This window comes from Lithobates pipiens, unplaced genomic scaffold (assembly GCF_037356315.1).
Source record: "Lithobates pipiens isolate NorthernLeopardFrog02 unplaced genomic scaffold, aLitPip1_a1.2 Scaffold_16, whole genome shotgun sequence".
In the NCBI taxonomy this organism is placed as follows: Eukaryota; Metazoa; Chordata; class Amphibia; order Anura; family Ranidae; genus Lithobates; species Lithobates pipiens.
Window position 1 is genome coordinate 596,034,320 of NW_027507748.1, and position 19,044 is coordinate 596,053,363.

The 19,044-nt window shown below is 42.8% G+C and overlaps 1 protein-coding gene across 2 annotated transcripts in view; it reads left to right on the plus strand.

Annotated features, from left to right (window-relative positions):
• CUL5 (cullin 5) overlaps positions 1 to 19,044 on the plus strand; it is an 84,244-nt gene that overhangs the window by 25,084 nt on the left and 40,116 nt on the right. For both annotated transcript variants that reach the window (XM_077483953.1, XM_077483954.1), the window contains exons 4-8: positions 2,144 to 2,320; positions 7,860 to 8,001; positions 9,437 to 9,582; positions 9,665 to 9,745; positions 11,859 to 11,952. In XM_077483953.1, the coding sequence (XP_077340079.1) occupies positions 2,144 to 2,320; positions 7,860 to 8,001; positions 9,437 to 9,582; positions 9,665 to 9,745; positions 11,859 to 11,952 (640 nt within the window). The remainder of the gene's footprint in view (positions 1 to 2,143; positions 2,321 to 7,859; positions 8,002 to 9,436; positions 9,583 to 9,664; positions 9,746 to 11,858; positions 11,953 to 19,044) is intronic.

Genomic DNA, 19,044 nt, shown 5'->3' on the forward strand with positions numbered 1-19,044 from the left:
CTGTCAGATTTGATTTTGCCATCTGTGTCCCAATGCAGAGATTTACCTTCACCTCCAGTGCCATAGCCAAATAGGAAGTGAGAGGAAATCCCTGCTCCCAAGGTCATCACAGTTAGTGTCCCCATTGAAAGATTTCCCCTCTATTACTGTTCTGGGAACAATTTGAAATGTGAGATTTTCCTTTATTTTCAATGATAATGGTAAACAGGACGAATAGGGGTCAATTCACTAACATTTACTGCATGCGATAACATGGTCATGTGATCCATTTGCATAAATGTTTGCATGCGGTAAAAAAAGTAAATTCACCAAAAAAAAAACAGATAATGCGGTATTGCAAAATGAAAAATGTGCTGGTAATTATGTCAGGTTCCCCGCTGACAGCTGAATGTAAAGAAAACATGCCAGCAATTAGAAATTATGAAAATAAAAATACAAAACAGCGTGGGGTCCCCTCCCAAAATCCATACCAGACCCTTATCTGAGCATGCAGCCCAGCAGGTCAGGAAAGGGAGTAAACGAGTTTTTTTTTTTTTTTTCAAGATTCGTACTTAACTAGCTGGATGCAGCATTGGTCCGCTGTTGCATCTGTCCCCCTCTGGCTCGAAGACTAAGAACTGAGCGAGCAGAGGCCGCTGATCACTTAGTTCTCAGAGCCCTGTGAGTAGAGAGCTGATGACTGTCAGCCATCGGCTCTCTGCTCTGCTACCCCTGCTTTGTGGCTCGCTCTAAAGCTGAGCCAGGTGCCAGTCCAGAGTTGTGAGTGGATCCTAACCATATTGTCACAACCTTGCCCCAGCCTACACCTGCTCTTTGGGGGTCACAGGAGTGAAGAACGAACTGCTCTCTTATGATCCACAGGAGAAGTACATTCAGACAAGCTTTTGCTGTACTTCTCCTTTAAATTAAAGTTGAACTAAAAAATTATTTCTAGCATTTGAAGTTCCTCTGCCTAAAAACACATTTCCCTTTCTCCTGACATTGTGTGCACTGCCTGTGACCCAAGCACAGAGAAGGGCATACTTTTGGACCACTCTTAAGCCCCATACACACTATCAGATTATCTGCTGAGTTTTTCCTTCATATTTACCAAAACCATGTAGTAGAAGGGCCTGCCTGATTGCATACACATTGAAACTCCTAAGGTTTGTCCTCATTTTATATGGTTTTGGCAAATCTGAAGGAAAAACTCAGCAGACAATCTGATAGTGTGTATGGGGCTTTAGGATCAGTAAGATGCTGAGTATAAAGCTGGATGTCGCGATGATGTAATGCTGTTTTGCAGGAGTTGAAAGTACATCATCAGTAGCTGGCCAATGGCCACGGAATGAAGGTGCCATAAGAAAAAGCCTTGACAATGGAAGTTATACTGCACAGAATCCAGGAATCAGACTATTCCCCTGATATGCAAGGAGCTATTATGAATGCTGCTATAGTTGGCTACTCAGAACTCAACATATAATAAACCTGTGTGGATAGAAATATGGAAGCTGCAAATGCTGACTTTAAAAGTAAAACGTCTTTGATCTCAGCTTCACTGACTTGAAAAAAAAACATGCAACCAGTGATGTGTGAACTCCTGCAGGCTTGTTCAATGTCAGTGGCTCTTTAGGGATAGTGAGGGTCAGGACTAAATGTATTTTATCCTGAATTCTACTGTAAAAACCTTTTGTCTTTAACAACAGTTTGACAGCTGTTTATGTGCCTCACTCAATGCACAATGGGCAATAACGAATCCACATAAGCACTATGATTGAAGACTATGGTGATTGTGTCATCTCTTTTGGGTATAGTAATATATAATATAGTACTATACATGACTTGAATTTCAAATGATTTCTAATGAACTGGGCAAAATTTGAAACGTGGGTGGCCCTTTTAGCACCACCTGGCTTGACAGACTTCATTTGAAAGATTGAAGGAGCCAAGTGGAACATTCTCTGCCAAACAGTGACTGCAGCTAGTTACCAAGTTAACCATTTATTCCTATAAACATGCTAGTAAAGGGAACGGAGCACAAAATGCTGTATCAGAATCCTCTAGTGGATTCTGCATAGGAATATATAGAGAACTCACTGGCTAATGAAACTGGTTTAATATTTCCCGTAAGTGTTGTATGAATATTTTTTTATTTATTTTTTAGAGAGTACTCAGTCATCAGGATGACACTGCTTTACTGAAGGCGTATATTGTAGAATGGCGTAAGTTCTTTACACAGTGTGACATCTTACCCAAACCCTTCTGTCAGTTAGAAATCACTTTAATGGGAAAACAAGGAAGTAACAAGAAATCAAATGTGGAAGACAGTATTGTTAGAAAGGTAAGCCTTGATCAGTGGAAACATTGAGCTATTTTTTTGTCATTATATGTGCATCAGAGCATTCTTTTCATGAATTGGTTTGTCAATGTTTAAACGGAGGCTTCCATTCAAATGTTCATGATTGACAGGTAAATGTCTAACTGAGAATTATGATCAGTGAGACATTTTGCTATGTTTGCTTTATATCTATGCTGCCGAGATCCATTGTTTCAGGATATTAAATATGTAATGATGTGAACAACAATCTGATGTCTTTATTTCTCTTAGTCCTAGTGTAAAGCAATACTGAAGACTGCCCTAAAGCTTGTTTGTATTGAGCATGATATGTACAAATCCACTTATGGTCAAATTATCATTTTACATCAGACCCCTGTTTGTAATAACATTGTGGCATCCCTCTCCTCCAATCTTCCAAGGTTCCCAAGAGCAGCAGCCTAAAATTTCACATGAAGGTAGATGTTGATGTTAGTCTGAAGGCCCTGTTTTGTGGCATTTTATTGGAAAGTTAATGCGGTTGTAAAGGCATACTTTTTTCCTAAAATGGTAAACATGGTAGACTTACCTGTTCTGTGCAGTGGTATTGGCCCCGAACCTTCTCTTCCGGGGTCCCCTGCCGATGCTCTAAACTCTTCCTCTTCTGTGTGTGCAAGCTGGGTACTATGGGGACACAGACGTGGGTGCACTCCCAAGCCCTGCTATGTGCGTCCATAGACAGGTAAGTATAAAGGGGGGGGGGGGAGCGGCGTACAATTTCTGGGACATTTTTTTACCGTACTGCAAGGAATGCATTAAGGTAAAAAATGTCTTGCCTTTAGAACCACTTTAGGCTTAAAGTGGTTCTAAAGCCTTAAGGTTTTTCACCTTAATGCATTCTATGCATTTGGGTGAAAAACCTTCTTTGCTGCAGAATCCCCCCCCCCCTCCCCCTTATACTTACCTGAGCCCAATCTGATCCAGCGATGTACATGAAAGCAGCAACTTATTGCCACTGTCTCCCTCTTCCCTGGGCAGGTAGATAGCAGGGGGAGCCATTGGCTCCTGCTGCTGTCAATCAAATGCTGTGATAAGGGGGTGGGGCCGAGCCACCTCCTCTGTGTCAATAGAAGCAGACAGGGCAGCTCGGGAGCGAGCCCACATGGGTACCCCCATGGGGGCACTTGCTGAAGAGGAGGAGCCTGGAGCACCGGAAGGGGACTCGAGAAGAAGAGGATTAGTTCTGTGCAAAACAAAGAAATTAAGTATAATATGTTTGTTATTTTAGTTAAAAAATAAAAAAGAAGCTTTACTGTCACTTTATGGATGTATAAATAAAAACAGTATGCATATCCTGGCACTAAGCAAAAGCTTCAAACTTGCTGCCACTTATTTTCCTTGTTAAAATATATGTAATATCCCCCCCCCAAAAAAAAAAAAGGACACTATGGTTTTTTCCACACTTGATAAACTCAGGTCACCTGTTCACACCACAACACTGAAGTGATGTGTTGCAGTGCAGAAAAGTGTAGCTTGTCTAAATATTTCCACAGCACCTTAGATGGCACCGCTTATCATCCCACAGCAACACACTGCACTGCTGTGCAGACACATGAATGTACAGTGCATCTGGAAAGTATTCACAACGCTTCACTTTTTCCACATTTTGTTATGTTACAGTCTTATTCCAAAATGGATTAAATTCATTATTTTCCTCAAAATTCTACAAACCATACCCCATAATGACAACATGAAAGAAGTTTGTTTAAAAATGTTGCAAATTTATAAAAAAAATACAATTTGAATAAAAAAAAAATCACATAAGTATTCACAGCCTTTGCCATGACACTCAAAATTGAGCTCAGGTGCATCCTGTTTCCACTGATCATCCTTGGGCTGTTTCAACAACTTGATTGGAGTGGTAAATTCTGTTGATTTGGACCTGATTTGGAAAGACAGACACTTGTCTATATAAGATCCCACAGTTAACAGTGCATGTCAGAGCACAAACCAAGCCATGAAGTCCAAGGAATTGTCTGTAGACCTCCAAGACTGGAATGCATCAAGGCACAGATCTGGGGAAGGGTACAGAAAATTTTCTGGAGCTTTGAAACTTTGAAGGTCCCAATGAGCACAATGGCCTACATCATCTGTAAATGTAAGACGTTTGGAACCACCAGGACTCTTCCTGGAGTGGGCAGCCCAGCCGAACTGAGCAATCAGTCAGGGAGGTGACCAAAAACCCGATGGTCACTCTGACAGAGCCCCGGCATTTCTCTATGAAGAGAGAGAGAACCTTCCAGAAAAACTACCTTCTCTGCAACACTCCACCAATCAGGCCTGTACGGTGAAGTGGCCAGATTGAAGCCACTGCTCCGTAAAAGGCATACGACAGCCCACCTGGAGTTTGCCAAAAGACACCTGAAGGACTCTCGGAGCACGAGAAACAAAATTCTTTAATCTGAATGGCAAGTGTCATGTCTGGAGGAAACCAGGCACCACTCATCACCTGGCCAATATCATCCCTACAGTGATGCATGATGGTGGCAGCATCATGCTGTGGGGCTATTTTTCAGCGGGAGGAACTGGGAGACTAGTCAGGATCGAGGGAAAGATGATTGCAGCAAAGTACAGACATCCTTGATGAAAACCTGCTACAGAGCGCTCTGAGCCTCAGACTGGGGTGAAGGTTTAGCTTCCAACAGGACAAAGACCCTAAGTACACAGCCAAGATAAGAAAGGAGTGGCTATGGGACAATTCTGTGAATGTCCTTGAGTGCCCCAACCAGAGCCCAGACTTGAACTCGATTCAGCATCTCTGGAGAGACCTGAAAATGGCTGTGAACCGACACTCCCCGTCCAACCTGATGGATCTTGGGAGGTCCTGCAAAGAAGAATGGGAGAAATTGCCCAAAAATATACATGCAAGCTTGTTGCATTATACTCAAGAAGACTTGAGGCTGTAATTGGTGCCAAAGGTGTGTCAACAAAGTATTGCGCAAAGGCTGTGAATACTTATGAACATGGGATTTTTCACCTTTTTTATTTTTAATAAATTTGCAAAGATTTTAAGAAACTTCTTTTCATGTTGTCATTATGGGGTATTGTATTTAGAATTTTGAGAAAAATCGTTAATTTAATTTTGGAATAAGGCTGTAACATAACAAAATGTGGAAAAAGTGAAGCGCTGTGAATACTTTCTGGATATACTGTATGTGACACTTCAAATGGAAAAAATTAAAAAAGCAGTTAGATCTGCTGAGACGCCACTTCTTTCTTCTGGAGCCAACACTAACACTAGCCTGCACTATAGACTATAACTGCTTGATAGTACTAATACAGCTGATTTTGCTGCTTAAAGAAATAAAAGCATGTCAATATAACCTACTTGTAGAAAAGATTTAAAGCAGTATTTAACCATGAAAAATGTATTAATTTGTAGCTCGTTATTCCTAGATGTGGTGGCTGCCTTGATTTTCTTTTTGAGGCTTTTTTCCTTTATTTTCACCTGGTGACCCTGCCAAGTAAGTCAGCTATTTTTCAACTTGCTTTAACCGACCAAGTTGTCCAGATAACGTAGCAGTTGGAGAGTAGAGACAAGCCAGTTTTAAAGCTATTGTAAAGAAATAGTTTTTTATTTTTTTACAAAAACAAAACAAAAACATCTCTGTACTTGCTTTATGCAAGGGAATTGCACAGAGCAGCACCAAACCTCCTCTTCTCTGGTCCCCCGCTGGGGCTCCTGGCCCCTCCTCTCTGTCCATTGCGTGCTTGCTCCTGAGCCCCGCTTCTACGTCCATTGACACAGACAGCGGGACTCTGCCCACCTCCCCCCGTCACTGGCTTTGATTGACAGCAGCAGGAGCCAGTGGCTTCCAGTGCCCCAGCAAAGCCAGCAAGATCCAGAAGTAAGGGGGAGAGAAGAGCTGCAGATGTGCACAGCACTGGATCGAATGAGGGCTCAGGTAAGTAAAAGGGGGGTGAGGGGCCAAAATTTATGCCTAACATCTTTTAAAGCAAGGAAAACATAAAACATGTTTAGGAGGCCTTAGAAACACTTTTTAAAATTATTATTATTTATTTATTTTAAATACACAAAACACTTTCCCTTCCAGAGGGATATACATTATTTAGCATAACTTTATTTCCAATAACATACCCCCACCACCCCCCCCCCCCCCCCATTTCCCTATCCTTTTTTACACGCTTCTTTCCCCCCATCTCTAGGGACTTTTTACCTCACTGTAATTCTTCGTCTGTTTAAACCCTTTTCACTTTTCCCATCTCTTTAAAAATCCCTCTATACTTTCTCTCGGCTATATCTTAGGTATTCCATGTTATATGTCTCTTCTATTTTATCAAGTAGAAAGCCCAAAAATTTTAGAATGGTTTGATTATCAAACCATTCTCTAATTTTTGGGCTTTCTACTTCTTTCCATTTTTTGGGTCAGACTTTTTGCGGCATTCATTATATGGGGTATCATCAAATTTCTATATTCCTTTATTGGGATATCTACCCCATGTCCATAGTTCCTCAGATATATCTATATTCGTGGTCTCCTTAATATATCTTAATATTTCCTTCCAGTATAGCCTGATCTTAGGGCAATCCCACCATATATGGGCCATAGTTCCCGTTTTTTTACACCCTCGCCAATTTTATAAATCCGAGATATATTCCCTCATACTTTTTCCGTGGTGCATAATTTCTCAAATGGTGTAAGATCATCACCATCTCTTATCGGGTGTGGAAGTGCTGCTACAAAAGCTTGAGCTGGAAGTACTGTCATTCAAAAAATGTTTGCTATGACTGATAATAAAGTGTTAGCTGAAATTCATCTAAATCTGCTAGTCGAAGAATGGTCATAGATGAGTTGTTCAATTCACTCAGTGGGTTGAGCGAAAAAAAAAAAAACTGACCAGATCCCCCCCCATCCATACACTGAATGTGGATGAAGGAATCCTCCCTGCTGTATCTTTGAATTTAGACAGTAGGAAAATCAATGCTGCAGTCAATTGCCTATTGTGCTGATCGAGCGAAAAAATACCGTCAGGGTGGTTGAACAGAAGTCGATCGGTAGACTGACTTCTAGTAAACCAGCTGAATTTCGATCCATGTATGGCCAGTTTAACACTACCCTCTGCTCAGAGTAACAATGCTGCTGTCCATTGATGTCTGCTTTACTACTTCATTCAGAATGCAGACACAATAAGACAAGAAATGTGTTACTGGCTGGATCACCAGGGGAAATAACAGACAATAGAAAACGAATGCAGCCACCACATCCAAGGATTGGTAAGCTGCAATGTAAAATTTTTGATATTGGGTTTAATACCTCTTTAAGAAAAGACATATATTGCTTTCTGGACACAATTCTGTTTACATTCGACTGCCCATAGAGGAGAATGGAGGGTCCAATCCGGTCCACCTGAAGAACAGACAGGTGGACCTGATTGGACCGCTTTTGTGAAAGGGGCCTCCAAATTCATGTTGAAACAATTTTTCTTGTGCAAGGTGATATACTTATGTTTCCTTTTTCACTTGTTTTTTTTTCTTGTCTTCCAGCTGATGCTGGATACGTGGAATGAATCTATATTTTCTAATATAAAGAATCGCCTTCAGGATAGTGCAATGAAATTGGTTCACGCGGAGCGGTTAGGGGAAGCATTTGATTCCCAACTAGTTATTGGTGTTAGAGAATCCTATGGTATGTGTTACAAAATGTGCTAGCAATCTTTTTTTACAGTATATAAACCTTATGTTGGTGAGACAGATTTTTTTTTTCTTTCTTTGTGAGGGGTAATGACTTACTTCCTCTCCCACAAATGCAGTGTCTACAAAAATATAATTGTCTACTGTTGTGTATTATACTCTTAGTAATATACTGCTATTTTACTAAAGTGGAACTAAACTCAAGTGGTAAGTTAAAGGATTGTTAACATATTTTTTGAGGTTGATATAAGAAAAATAAGAAAGGCTATAACACCTAAGCTAGGTACACATGAGCCGAAATGGTCAGTTTGGCAGCTTCCCATTTGTATAGCTCCCTGTTAGACAGTAGCCAGTCTCACGACCGACTTCTGTGGAACAAATATGCTGGAAAACAAGCATCTGATCAGCACCTGCAGCCTATGGGGTGGGCAGTGCACCTGTCAGAACACAATAGCTCAGCAGGGAGCTCGCTGTACTAACATTAAATGTGTTATTACGACGATCTGTATGTTGTCGTTCAGCCCACTGGATGACAAAAAACACACGACACAGTCTTCCTGTGTTTACCCAGCATTACCTTTCCTGGAGATAATGCTGCTCCAAGCTCCTTTTTGTTGAAATGTGTCTTAATTTCTGGAATCTTGATTATATGACCAGTGCTGAAGGGGAGGATCAGTCAGCTCATACCCCCTTTAGTTAGATCACATGACCAGGTGCTTAGGCCTTGAGGTGGGTAACCTGCACAAAAGGTAGCCTGAAACAGCATTTTCTTTAGGAAAAGTGTTTTCGGTCCTTTTTATTACTGTTCTTTACAGTCCTATATTGTATTTTGTATATATGAGATTCCTAAAAAGACACTATCATCTTGCCCAAGCAAGGCAAGTGACAGGGTCTATAAGACATTCTCTTACTGCAGTATGCTTGCATCTCCTGCACTTCCTTGCAGCCCTTTGCTCCTCTGTAGCCATTGACACTACCAGGGACTTTCAAGTATGGAGGAGAATGTAAGCTGCTAACCTTTAATAGAGTCTGGGCCTAGCAGACAATCAGTAGGACCAAGCACTGTCATATGACTGGGGATAGTAAGATCACCACTGCCCTGGGTCACCTACACAGCAGGATCTCGGTGCTGACTGCAGAGGAGCAAGGAACTGCTTTGTTCAATAAAGCTGGCCATAGACAGTTTATCAGAAACCAGCCGAGATTCGAACCAAGTATGGGCAGGCTGAATGTACCCAAGTTGATCGATCGATCAGCTGAGCAAATCCCCAATGCTGGCAGTAATTATTATTGGTTGACCAACGTCATGATTCAGTCTTAAGTCTGATGCATGATCATGGCAGCACTGGGAGGCAAAGCATATTTACTTATGTAGAAGTGTTTTCTGATTTCCTGATTGAAAAGGTTTCATCTTGTGTTTTGGTTTTCAGTTAATCTTTGTTCAAATCCAGAATACAAACTGCAGATCTATCGGGATAATTTTGAAAAAGCCTATTTAGATTCTACAGAGAGGTTTTACCGAACCCAGGCCCCTTCCTACCTCCAACAAAACGGTGTACAGAATTACATGAAATACGTAAGATGATATTGGAAATGTGTGACATCTGTGTGCCTTCCAGAAGAGAATCTCTTTATAACGGATATTTCACTCTGAACAGGCAGATGCTAAACTAAAAGAAGAAGAGAAGAGAGCCCAACGATACTTAGAGACAAGGCAAGAATGTAACTCTGTGCAAGCGGTGAGTGTGCTGGAAGAATTTCTTGTATTTGTAAATGCATGACACCTGCCATGAGAGAATCTCACAAGCTGAATTGCTCACCTTTCCTTTACTGCTGAATGGACTTCAGTGCATTGAGCCATTGACCTGTTACAAGTATAAAGATTAAAGGAATTCTGAAAATGTTTGATACTAATATATAGCATGTATATTCCAGGTCTGTGACTTATAAAGTATTCATGCTGGATACAGCCAGACAACAGTCATTTTTAGAAGGGTATCAGCAATTACAACCCTTATGCCCCATACATACGGTCGGATTTTCCGACGGAAAATGTGCGATCGGATTATGTCGGAAAATCTGACCGTATGCGGGCTCCATCTGACTTTTTCCGTCTGAACTTCCGACGCACAAAGTTTGAGAGCTGGATCTAAAATTTTCTGACAACAAAATACGATCGTTTAAATTTCCGATCGTGTGTGTACACAATTCTGACAGACAAAGTGCCACGCATGCTCAGAATAATTTACGAGACAAACCCTATTGACTACTGCCCTCTTTATAGTCTCGTCGTACGTAATTTACGCCACCTCGTTCTGAACGATCGGATTCTGACAACTTTGTGCGACCATATGTATGCAGGACAAGTTTGGCTAACATCCGTCTAAATAAATCCGATGGATTTTGTTGTCGAAATGTCTGACCGCGTGTATGGAGCATAATACTTCTCTCATAATCTGGTCACTGTAAAGTATATCTAAAGTAAAAACTTTTTTTCTTTCTTTCACCAGCTAATGGAAATCCTCTCCAACCTGCGTGAGCAACAGAACTAACACACACTGCACTCACCGACATTAAAGTTGCCAGAGGAACGCAGCAACATATGCGTTTGTGTCAACAGGATCCTTCACATGTGGTCAACCAGCTTCATTCTCAGTGGGGACACTCCGCAGACCACTTCTCACCAAAAGGGAGCTGCTAGTGCCACGCATGGAAGTGGCAACAAGATGTCAGCATGTAGCTCCCACCCCAACTGGCATCCCCTAAAGACACTTGCATGGAATGCTTTGGGGCAGGAGCTACACTCTGACATCTCCCGGCCACTTCCATGCTTAAAACTGGCTTCTCTCTTTTGATGAGAAGCAGTACTGCGGGGTGTCCCCATTGTGAGAATGGAGCTGGTTAATCACGTGTGAAGGATCCTGTTGACACAAACGCATATGTTGCAGCTTTCCTCTGGCAGCTTTAATGTTGGTGAGTGTATTTTAGCTCTGTTGCTAATGCATGGTGGAGAGGATTTCCATTAGCTTGCGAAAGACAGTTTCTTAGCGGTGATATTCATCACATATTGTGGACTTTTATGTATTGGACGTCATTTACACATTATGAATGCTGTGTTTTATAGCACATGCTTTAAAGTGGTGTTCCACATAAAAAAAAAGAATTCATTAAAATTCCTAAAAAATAAATAAATAAAAAAAAACATTTGGAAATTTTATTTTTTTAACTCGGCTCTAAAGCCTGTTGCTAGGGGATCCTTCGTAGTCTGCCTCCTTCAGTGCCTGGGCTGGTGAAATCACTTTCCCTTGGCACAGGAAGGGCTCAGCTCTGCCCCCTCCCTCTTGTCAGTCATCTGGGACACGTGACAGGTCCCAGATGACTGCGCGGCGCCGCTAACGCATGCGCAGTGGGTGCCTGGCTGTGAAGCCACAGCCGGTTGCCCATAGTTAGAATGCTTCATTCCCCCGCATTGCTGGATCCTGAGACAGGTAAGTGTCCGATTATTAAAAGTCAGCAGCTGCAGTATTTGTAGTTGCTGACTTTTATTTTATTTTTTTTAAGGGGAACACCTCTTTAAGCTGGTAATATTCTCTATTTGGAGGTGCTGCAATATTTTCTTTGTTGTGTTTTGTTTGGGTACTATATATTTACCTATTGCAAGCTGCCCGTTTCTTTTCTTTATGTTTTCAGAAATATAAACCTGACGGTGTTTCTAAACACTCACTACAATATCCACAACTAAAGAAAACAAATATTAGGCTTTTAGAAGTGTTTTAAGTGCACCTGTTCACACAGACTTTCATGAAGTACTTTTATAAATACTTATTTTAATTCATATGCTCCAAATTACAGCTCATGGAGTGCTGCGTTAATGCTCTGGTGACATCTTTCAAAGAAACCATTTTAGCTGAGTGCCAAGGAATGATCAAACGCAATGAGACAGAAAGTAAGTAGTTACTGGTAAACTTGTACTCTTAATGTAAAGAATAAGTGCCCCTTTTAACTAGACTTTCCCACAAACCGCTACTCTGCCTCTAAACACAAAAATTTACTATTACCTGTCCCCCTTTCATATCTCTGATCATCCTTTGCTTTCTGATGCACTCTGTGGTTCGACCCGCTTTCTGCTACGTCAGTACAATGTTCAAGACAAAGTAAGTGATGTTGCAGCTAGAGGGTAGAAACAGTTATTGTGTGCAGATGCTGAAGATTCTTTGGCCAGTGTAGCTGCAAGAGAGCAAAGATTGGTGTAGGTTACCAGGTGAAGGGTGTCAGGACAGCATGTGAAATACACAGACCACATTTAAAGTGGAAGTGAACCCATCGATTTTAAACAGTTAAAAAAAAAAGACATGACGGGAATGCTAACTGCACATTGGCTGTGCTCTCAGCCAAACTATCAAACCATCCAATGGCTGGTGTCATAATGAATCATATGTGCAGCACCATAGCAGTTGAAGATTAAACAGAGGCAAAGATGGCAGCTTCCTTGGCTGAAAACGATAGGGGAGTTTACTTCCACTTTAAAACCAGATGCAGTTTCTAATTTTTCCCATACATTTTTAAATATATCGTAATCCTACAGTACCAGACAAGGATGTCAGAACAAAACTGCTTACAGCTAGCTGACTCAGTAAGCCTTACAGCCATGGCATTTCCATCTGTTCTTCAGCTACCATGAACTTATAATAGAAGTGTTCCTCAACCTCTTTTCAGTCAAGGCACCCATTAAAATTCCACACAATCTAGATGCACCTCATTTATTAAAAACAAAACGAATATTTTCACATAATGTAGCAGCATTCACATGCGTAGGACACCCAACATTGGTGGCAATTTATTCTTACAAAGCAAATAGACCTTTGCACACTGGTACTGATTAGTATGCCAATGTTTCTCTTCTTCCTCGGTTTTTCCCTCACTCGGCTAATGTGACCCTGGTGCTGAAGGAGAGGGGCAGGTACTCAATGTCCTCCTTATCAACCAATGACATCATTGGTTGTTAGGACAATGGCGACTGGAAGACTGTAATGGTGCACAATGAAAACCTGTGGCTTTGTGTAACTAATAGGCAGGCTTGATCCACCTGCTGGCTTGTATACAGTTTTTGGGCAATTTCAGTTTTTTTTTGCCAAGACACCCTGGTTAAAAAAGGCTACCCTAGACCCTTCTCACTAACAAAGAGTTTTCATTAGCCACTGACAAACAACATTGTGCATGTCCCCCCACAGCGTTCATTGATAATGGCTCTCCAATGCACATAAGTTGCAGCACATCACAACACATGGTAACTTAGTAGTGTCATGCTGCGTACACACGATCGGACTATCCGGCGGACAAACCGCCAGACTAACCGCCGGACCTTCTGAATGAGCGTACCTGCCACACACGACCGGACTTTTCTAGCAGACAGTCCATCGGACTATTGAAATGAACGGAGTTGCCCACACACGGAGAAACGTCTGTTCATTTTGAACGCGGCTCCAGGTAGACGGGACTAGCGCAGGAAGTCAATGTCGCCGCCTCCATCGGCGAGATTGACACCTCGCTGGCCCGTCACCTGGTATGGACTTAAAGGGAAGCCCTATGGCGGAAAAACGGCGTGGGGGTCCCCCCCCCCCAAAGTCCATATCAGACCCTTATCCGAGCACGCAGCCTGGCCGGTCAGGAAAGGGGGTAGGGACGAGCGAGCGCCCCCTCCCCCTCCTGAGCCGTACCAGGCCGCATGCCCTCAACATGGGGGGGGTGCTTTGGGGAAAGGGGCCTTGAGGCCCCCCCACCCCAAAGCACATTGTCCCCATGTTGATGATCATACATAGCAAGATAATATAGCGGCCTTCGGGATCAGTGACGCATTTCTGAAGCTGGAATGAGACCGTATTTCGTATGGCAATTAACACTCCTGTTTGTTTCCATGTATAACGAGATTTGACTATATGGGGAAATAGTTTATGTTGACACAGGGGGGATGAGTCTTGGGGCGAAGTGCGTCTCTTGCACGCAAAGCACATAACTTTTGAGCGATAAGGCTGTTTTCCACAAGGACAGGCGTTTGGCTGGATGGTTCAAGCCTTTTGCATTTAAGGACAGTATAGTAAAAGACATGGTAGTGACCGCTGGTGTGTTGGATGTGATGCCGTAACTTACGGTTCGAAGGGGTTGTGCAGAAGTTCCTCAGGGAGAAGCTGGTGTTCACAGGTGGGATTTTCCTCTTGGGTACTCTGAGTGAAGCAGAGCAGGTGTGAGGATATCAAGGTCTCTGAAGTACGATGAAAGGCACATAAAGTTCTAACACTGAATGTGCAACAGTCAAGCAAACAAGAAGAGAAAAAAAAGAAGAAAAAAAAAGTGAAATATGACAAATAGACAAACAAGTCAGCAATACGCAACTTTAGCTGGGTGCTGACTAAACTTGGCGGAAAGTTCGGACTCTGTATTAAAGCGAGCGGTAGGCCAGACCGAACTTTGTGTAGTGGCTCGGCGTGTGTACGGGCAAGTAAATTCAATTCATTTTTGATTTATGGTGCCTTCAGTGGATTCCTTGAGGAGAAGGATTGGATCTTCCTGGGGTGGCAGATTCGTTACGCGGTAGTTCCGGCACAATGCCCCATGAATGTAGGAGCTTCACCCCCCCCCACCCCCCCTCAATTGTGGAGATGGTGTGAGGGATTCCATTGTGCGTGACCAGGATGGTAGCTGGGTGGCGCCATTTGTAGGTCATCTTGAGGTTGGTGAGAGCTTTTGTTACTGATTTCAGTGATCTCCTCATCTGTAATGTATACTGTGAGAGGTCAGCAAACAGTTGAATATCAGCATATGGTGCAGGGAAAGTATTGAGTACCCGTGCTTTGGAAAGGATTTGCTCCTTGGCTTGGTAGAATTGTATCGGCAGGAGCATGTCCCTAGGGACCGCCTCCTCTAAATGGAGTGGTTTAGGGATCCTGTATATGCGAACTATAGTGAGCTCAATAGGGGTTAGCTCAGGCAGCAGGGTAGAAAACATGGTGCAAGCATACTTGTGTAGTTCTGCGGGAGGGACCATCTCCAGTATACTGCAAATTTTCATAATGTTGCGGCGAGAGCGCTCCTCGAGGTCTGCTAACTTTTATTTAATGCAGTCATTGTCCTCTTTTTGGACCATACAAGCATCTACCAGGTCATTCACTGTATCTGTGTATTCCTCCATTTTGTCTTCCATGTACTGCACTCTGTCCCCCATGTGCCTCATATCAGTGGTAAACTTGTGGATCAGGGAAGACAGATTAGTCATGAGAGAGAACTGCAGTGATAAGAGCATATCTTTCATTGTGGTGTCAAGTACAGGTTGCCCTGATGTAGGAAAGGCTGCTATGGAGGATTGCAGGGAGGATACCGCGTGTGCATTATGTAATTCTGTACTCACTGTGGTCCCGGCCTGGTAAGCAGAATCCAAGCGCATCCGTGCTTTAGCAGGGCTCTGGGAGATTGGGGAGAGCAGAGGAGGGTTGGCGGTGAGGGGAGATGACTGTTCTCCTATTTCTCATGGATCACTGCTCAGGAGGACTGTGTAGGCCGATGATGGACGCACGGCGGCTCTGGCGTCGCCATCTGGCCTGTCTCCTCTCCGTTCCAGCAGAAAGGATAATGCCGTCAGTTTTTTGAGGTTCCTCTCCTCCTTTCTTTTGCGGGACATCGTGCCTGCAGGGTCCGCTGGTCTTCCAGAGGTGATGTGGAGTCTCGATGGGGTAGGGAACCTGCCCGTTTGCGGTGGTTGTCTGGCCGGCTGAGTAGAGCTCCAAACTTAGGCTGCCATTTCTTGTGCGCACAAGCCACGCCCCCCCCCCCCCCCCTTTGAAAACATTTTTAACACGACAAAGAAAATAGTTTGGTCCAGTTCAGTGAGATTTTCCACCAGCACTGATAACTTCTTATCAATCAAAAATTCCTATTAAGTGTAGTTGATTTCTGCCAGATTGGATGCAAACGACATAGAAACTATGATATATAGCTAAATATTCATATTATCAAATTTTAAACAGTTTTTTTCTTATGGATTTAATTTTTGTAAGACCGGTCATATTTGATAGCTGCCCATGGCTGCTTAGTTCTCCAGCTGCAGTTTTATTCATTTGTTTCCTCAAAATATTTTCATGAGTCAGGTTAACAGCTACTGTATATTCATTATTAGCAGTTGAAAGATCCCACCCCTCATCAAGGTATTAGCAAGGTATAATTGCCGATTCAAACTACATCACTGCCTGCCCACTTTGTCTGAGTCATTCTAGATATGGGGGAGTGTGTGACCTCCACCAGTGACAGTATTGAGCAGCAATACACCAGGCCCAAATATTGCCGTGGTCTTTGTGACCGTGGCAACATTCTCCTGCATAAGCTCTGACACAGAGGCTTACCTGTTGTAACCTCCTGTAGCAGGGAGGTGGTAAAGGGGTATATATTGTAAATTTACCTTGCTGCGGGGTTGGGCTATCATTTTTCATTTGGTCTTTTTTTTAAAACTGCTGTATTTTGAATGATAGCACCTACCGAATATGGGAATGAGACCCACCAAATTGGAATTAGATTTGCCACAGCTTTTGATTTTTTTTCTAAGGATAATTTTATCATCACTTTGGTGGCAATGTCTCTTTTAAGTGGTATTCAATTTGAAAATAAAAAACACTGCCTGACAGTTTTTTTATGGCAGAGGAGACCCTGTCTGTAAGTGCTTCCTCCTGCCTGTCAGCGGTAATGTACACTGAACCACGCATGTGCAGCTCAGAGTATATCACTGCACCAATTATGTGCCGTGGTGATGTGACACCCACATGCATGCATGGGGGTAATGTAATTGTGACCTGGCCATTCAACTGACCGAACAGAGCAAATGAGGATAGAAAACAAGATGAAGATAGAAGCGCGTGCACACTGACAGCACAGCGCAGGAGGTCTTCCTTTGACATTTAAGTCTGCATGGCATACCAGCACAATATGGCATGAAGCTGCAGGGGAGGGGATTTAAAAAAAAAATGTTAGGGAGTTTAATACTGCTTTCAAATGCACCTGTTGGCCAATTCTGACCTGTCCTCAGATTGCTAGGTTCCTGGCTATTGATGCACTGTCTTCCATGTTTTGAATCACTGACCTGGAGATATAGAAAGAAAAATTCTGTAATTTTTCTGTCACTCATATTACAACATGCTTGTTCTGGGCCTGTGATTCAAAAGTATGGTAACTGGAAATGACTAGACCACTAGTATTTTTAAAAGAAGACCAACAGCAGGAACCCCCATACTTCTCTCATGAATGAGACACACATAACATTAGTTGATTTTGGTGGACCAGAATTGAGAAGTACAGTGAGGGAAAAAAGTATTTGATCCCCTGCTGATTTTGTACGTGTGCCCACTGACAAATGACCAGTTTCTAATTTTAATGGCAGGTTTATTTTAACAGTGAGAAAAAGAATAGCAACAAAAAAATCCAGAAAACCGCATTTCAAAAAAGTTTTATAAATTGATTTGTATTTTCATGAGTGAAATAAGTATTTGATCCCCTATCAATCAGCGAGATTTCTGGCTCCCTGGTGTCCTCTATACAGGTAATGATCTTAGATTAGGAGCACTGTCTTAAAGAACATGTACATGCCCGTCTGAAGTTTGCTAATGAACATCTGAATGATTCAGAGGAGAACTGGGTGAAAGTGTTGTGGTCAGATGAGACCAAAATCAAGCTCTTTGGCATCAACTCAACTCGCAGTGTTTGGAGGAGGAGGAATGCTGCCTATGACCCCAAGAACACCATCCCCATCATCAAACATGGAGGAGGAAACAATATGCTTTGGGGGTGTTTTCTGCTAAGGGGACAGGACAACTTTACTGCATCAAAGGGACGATGGATGAGGCCATGTCCTGTCAAATCTTGGGTGAGAACGTCCTTCCCTCAGCCAGGGCATTGCAAATGGGTCGTGGATGGGTATTCCAGCATGGCAATCACCCAAAACGCAAGACGACAAAGGAGTGGCTCAAGAAGAAGCACATTAAGGTCCTGGAGTGGCCTAGCTAGTCTCCGGACCTTAATCCCATAGAAAATATGTGGAGGGAGCTGAAGGTTCAAGTTGCCAAATGTCAGCTCCAAAACCTTAATGACTTGGAGAGGATCTTCAGAGAGAAGTTGGACAAAATCCCTCCTGAGATGTGTGCAAACCTGGTGACCAACTACAAGAAACGTCTGACCTCTGTGATTGCCAACAAGGGTTTTGCCACCAAGTACTAAGTCATATTTTGCGAAGGGGGTCAAATACTTATTTTACTCCTAAAATGCAAATCAATTTATAACTTTTTTTAAATCCTTTTCTTTATCGTACATCACGGGACACAGAGCCACAGTATTAACTATATAGGTTATAGCCACCTTCAGGTGTTGGGCACTGGCATACCCAATACAGGAATTTCTCCCTAATTAACCCCTCCTTCTATCAGGAGTACCTCAGTTTTGGTCACGAGTGAAGATGTGCTCTGAGGAGCTCCAGGAGGGATCCTTGCTGTATTTAAATAGCCTCTACAGACTGAATCCATCCAAAGTGCCACTGAGGCCAAGGTGGATGGTACCCGGACCTCTTATACGAAGCACCAGGTTTTGCCTGTAACGCCTCTCTTTGCAGGGCTGGACCCTTGGACCCAGGGCTTTGGTCATGCTACATTACCTAAAGTTTTTCCTGGTGGGGTGCTATTACAGGTCCAAGGGAGTGGAAGCCCGATAAAAAGGGACCCGGTCCTTGAAGGTTTTCTAACGCAGCCCGCCATGATGGGTGAAGGTTGGATCTGTCTGTTAATTCAGCAGAATCCTGTGGCGGGGATAAGGTAAGGGAAGAAGCCTAGGAACTATAAAAGTCCACCTATGGTTTTCTTTTTTAGGGAAAAATTTTGTCATGCGTAATTCTCCACTAGAGGGAGTATGTGCACATACCTTAATCTGTTGTCTTCACTTCAGCTCAGTGTCAGTCTGTGTTCCGGTTTTCGACCTCGCATGTTTTGTCTCTTCCTGCTTGCATTAGGCTCTG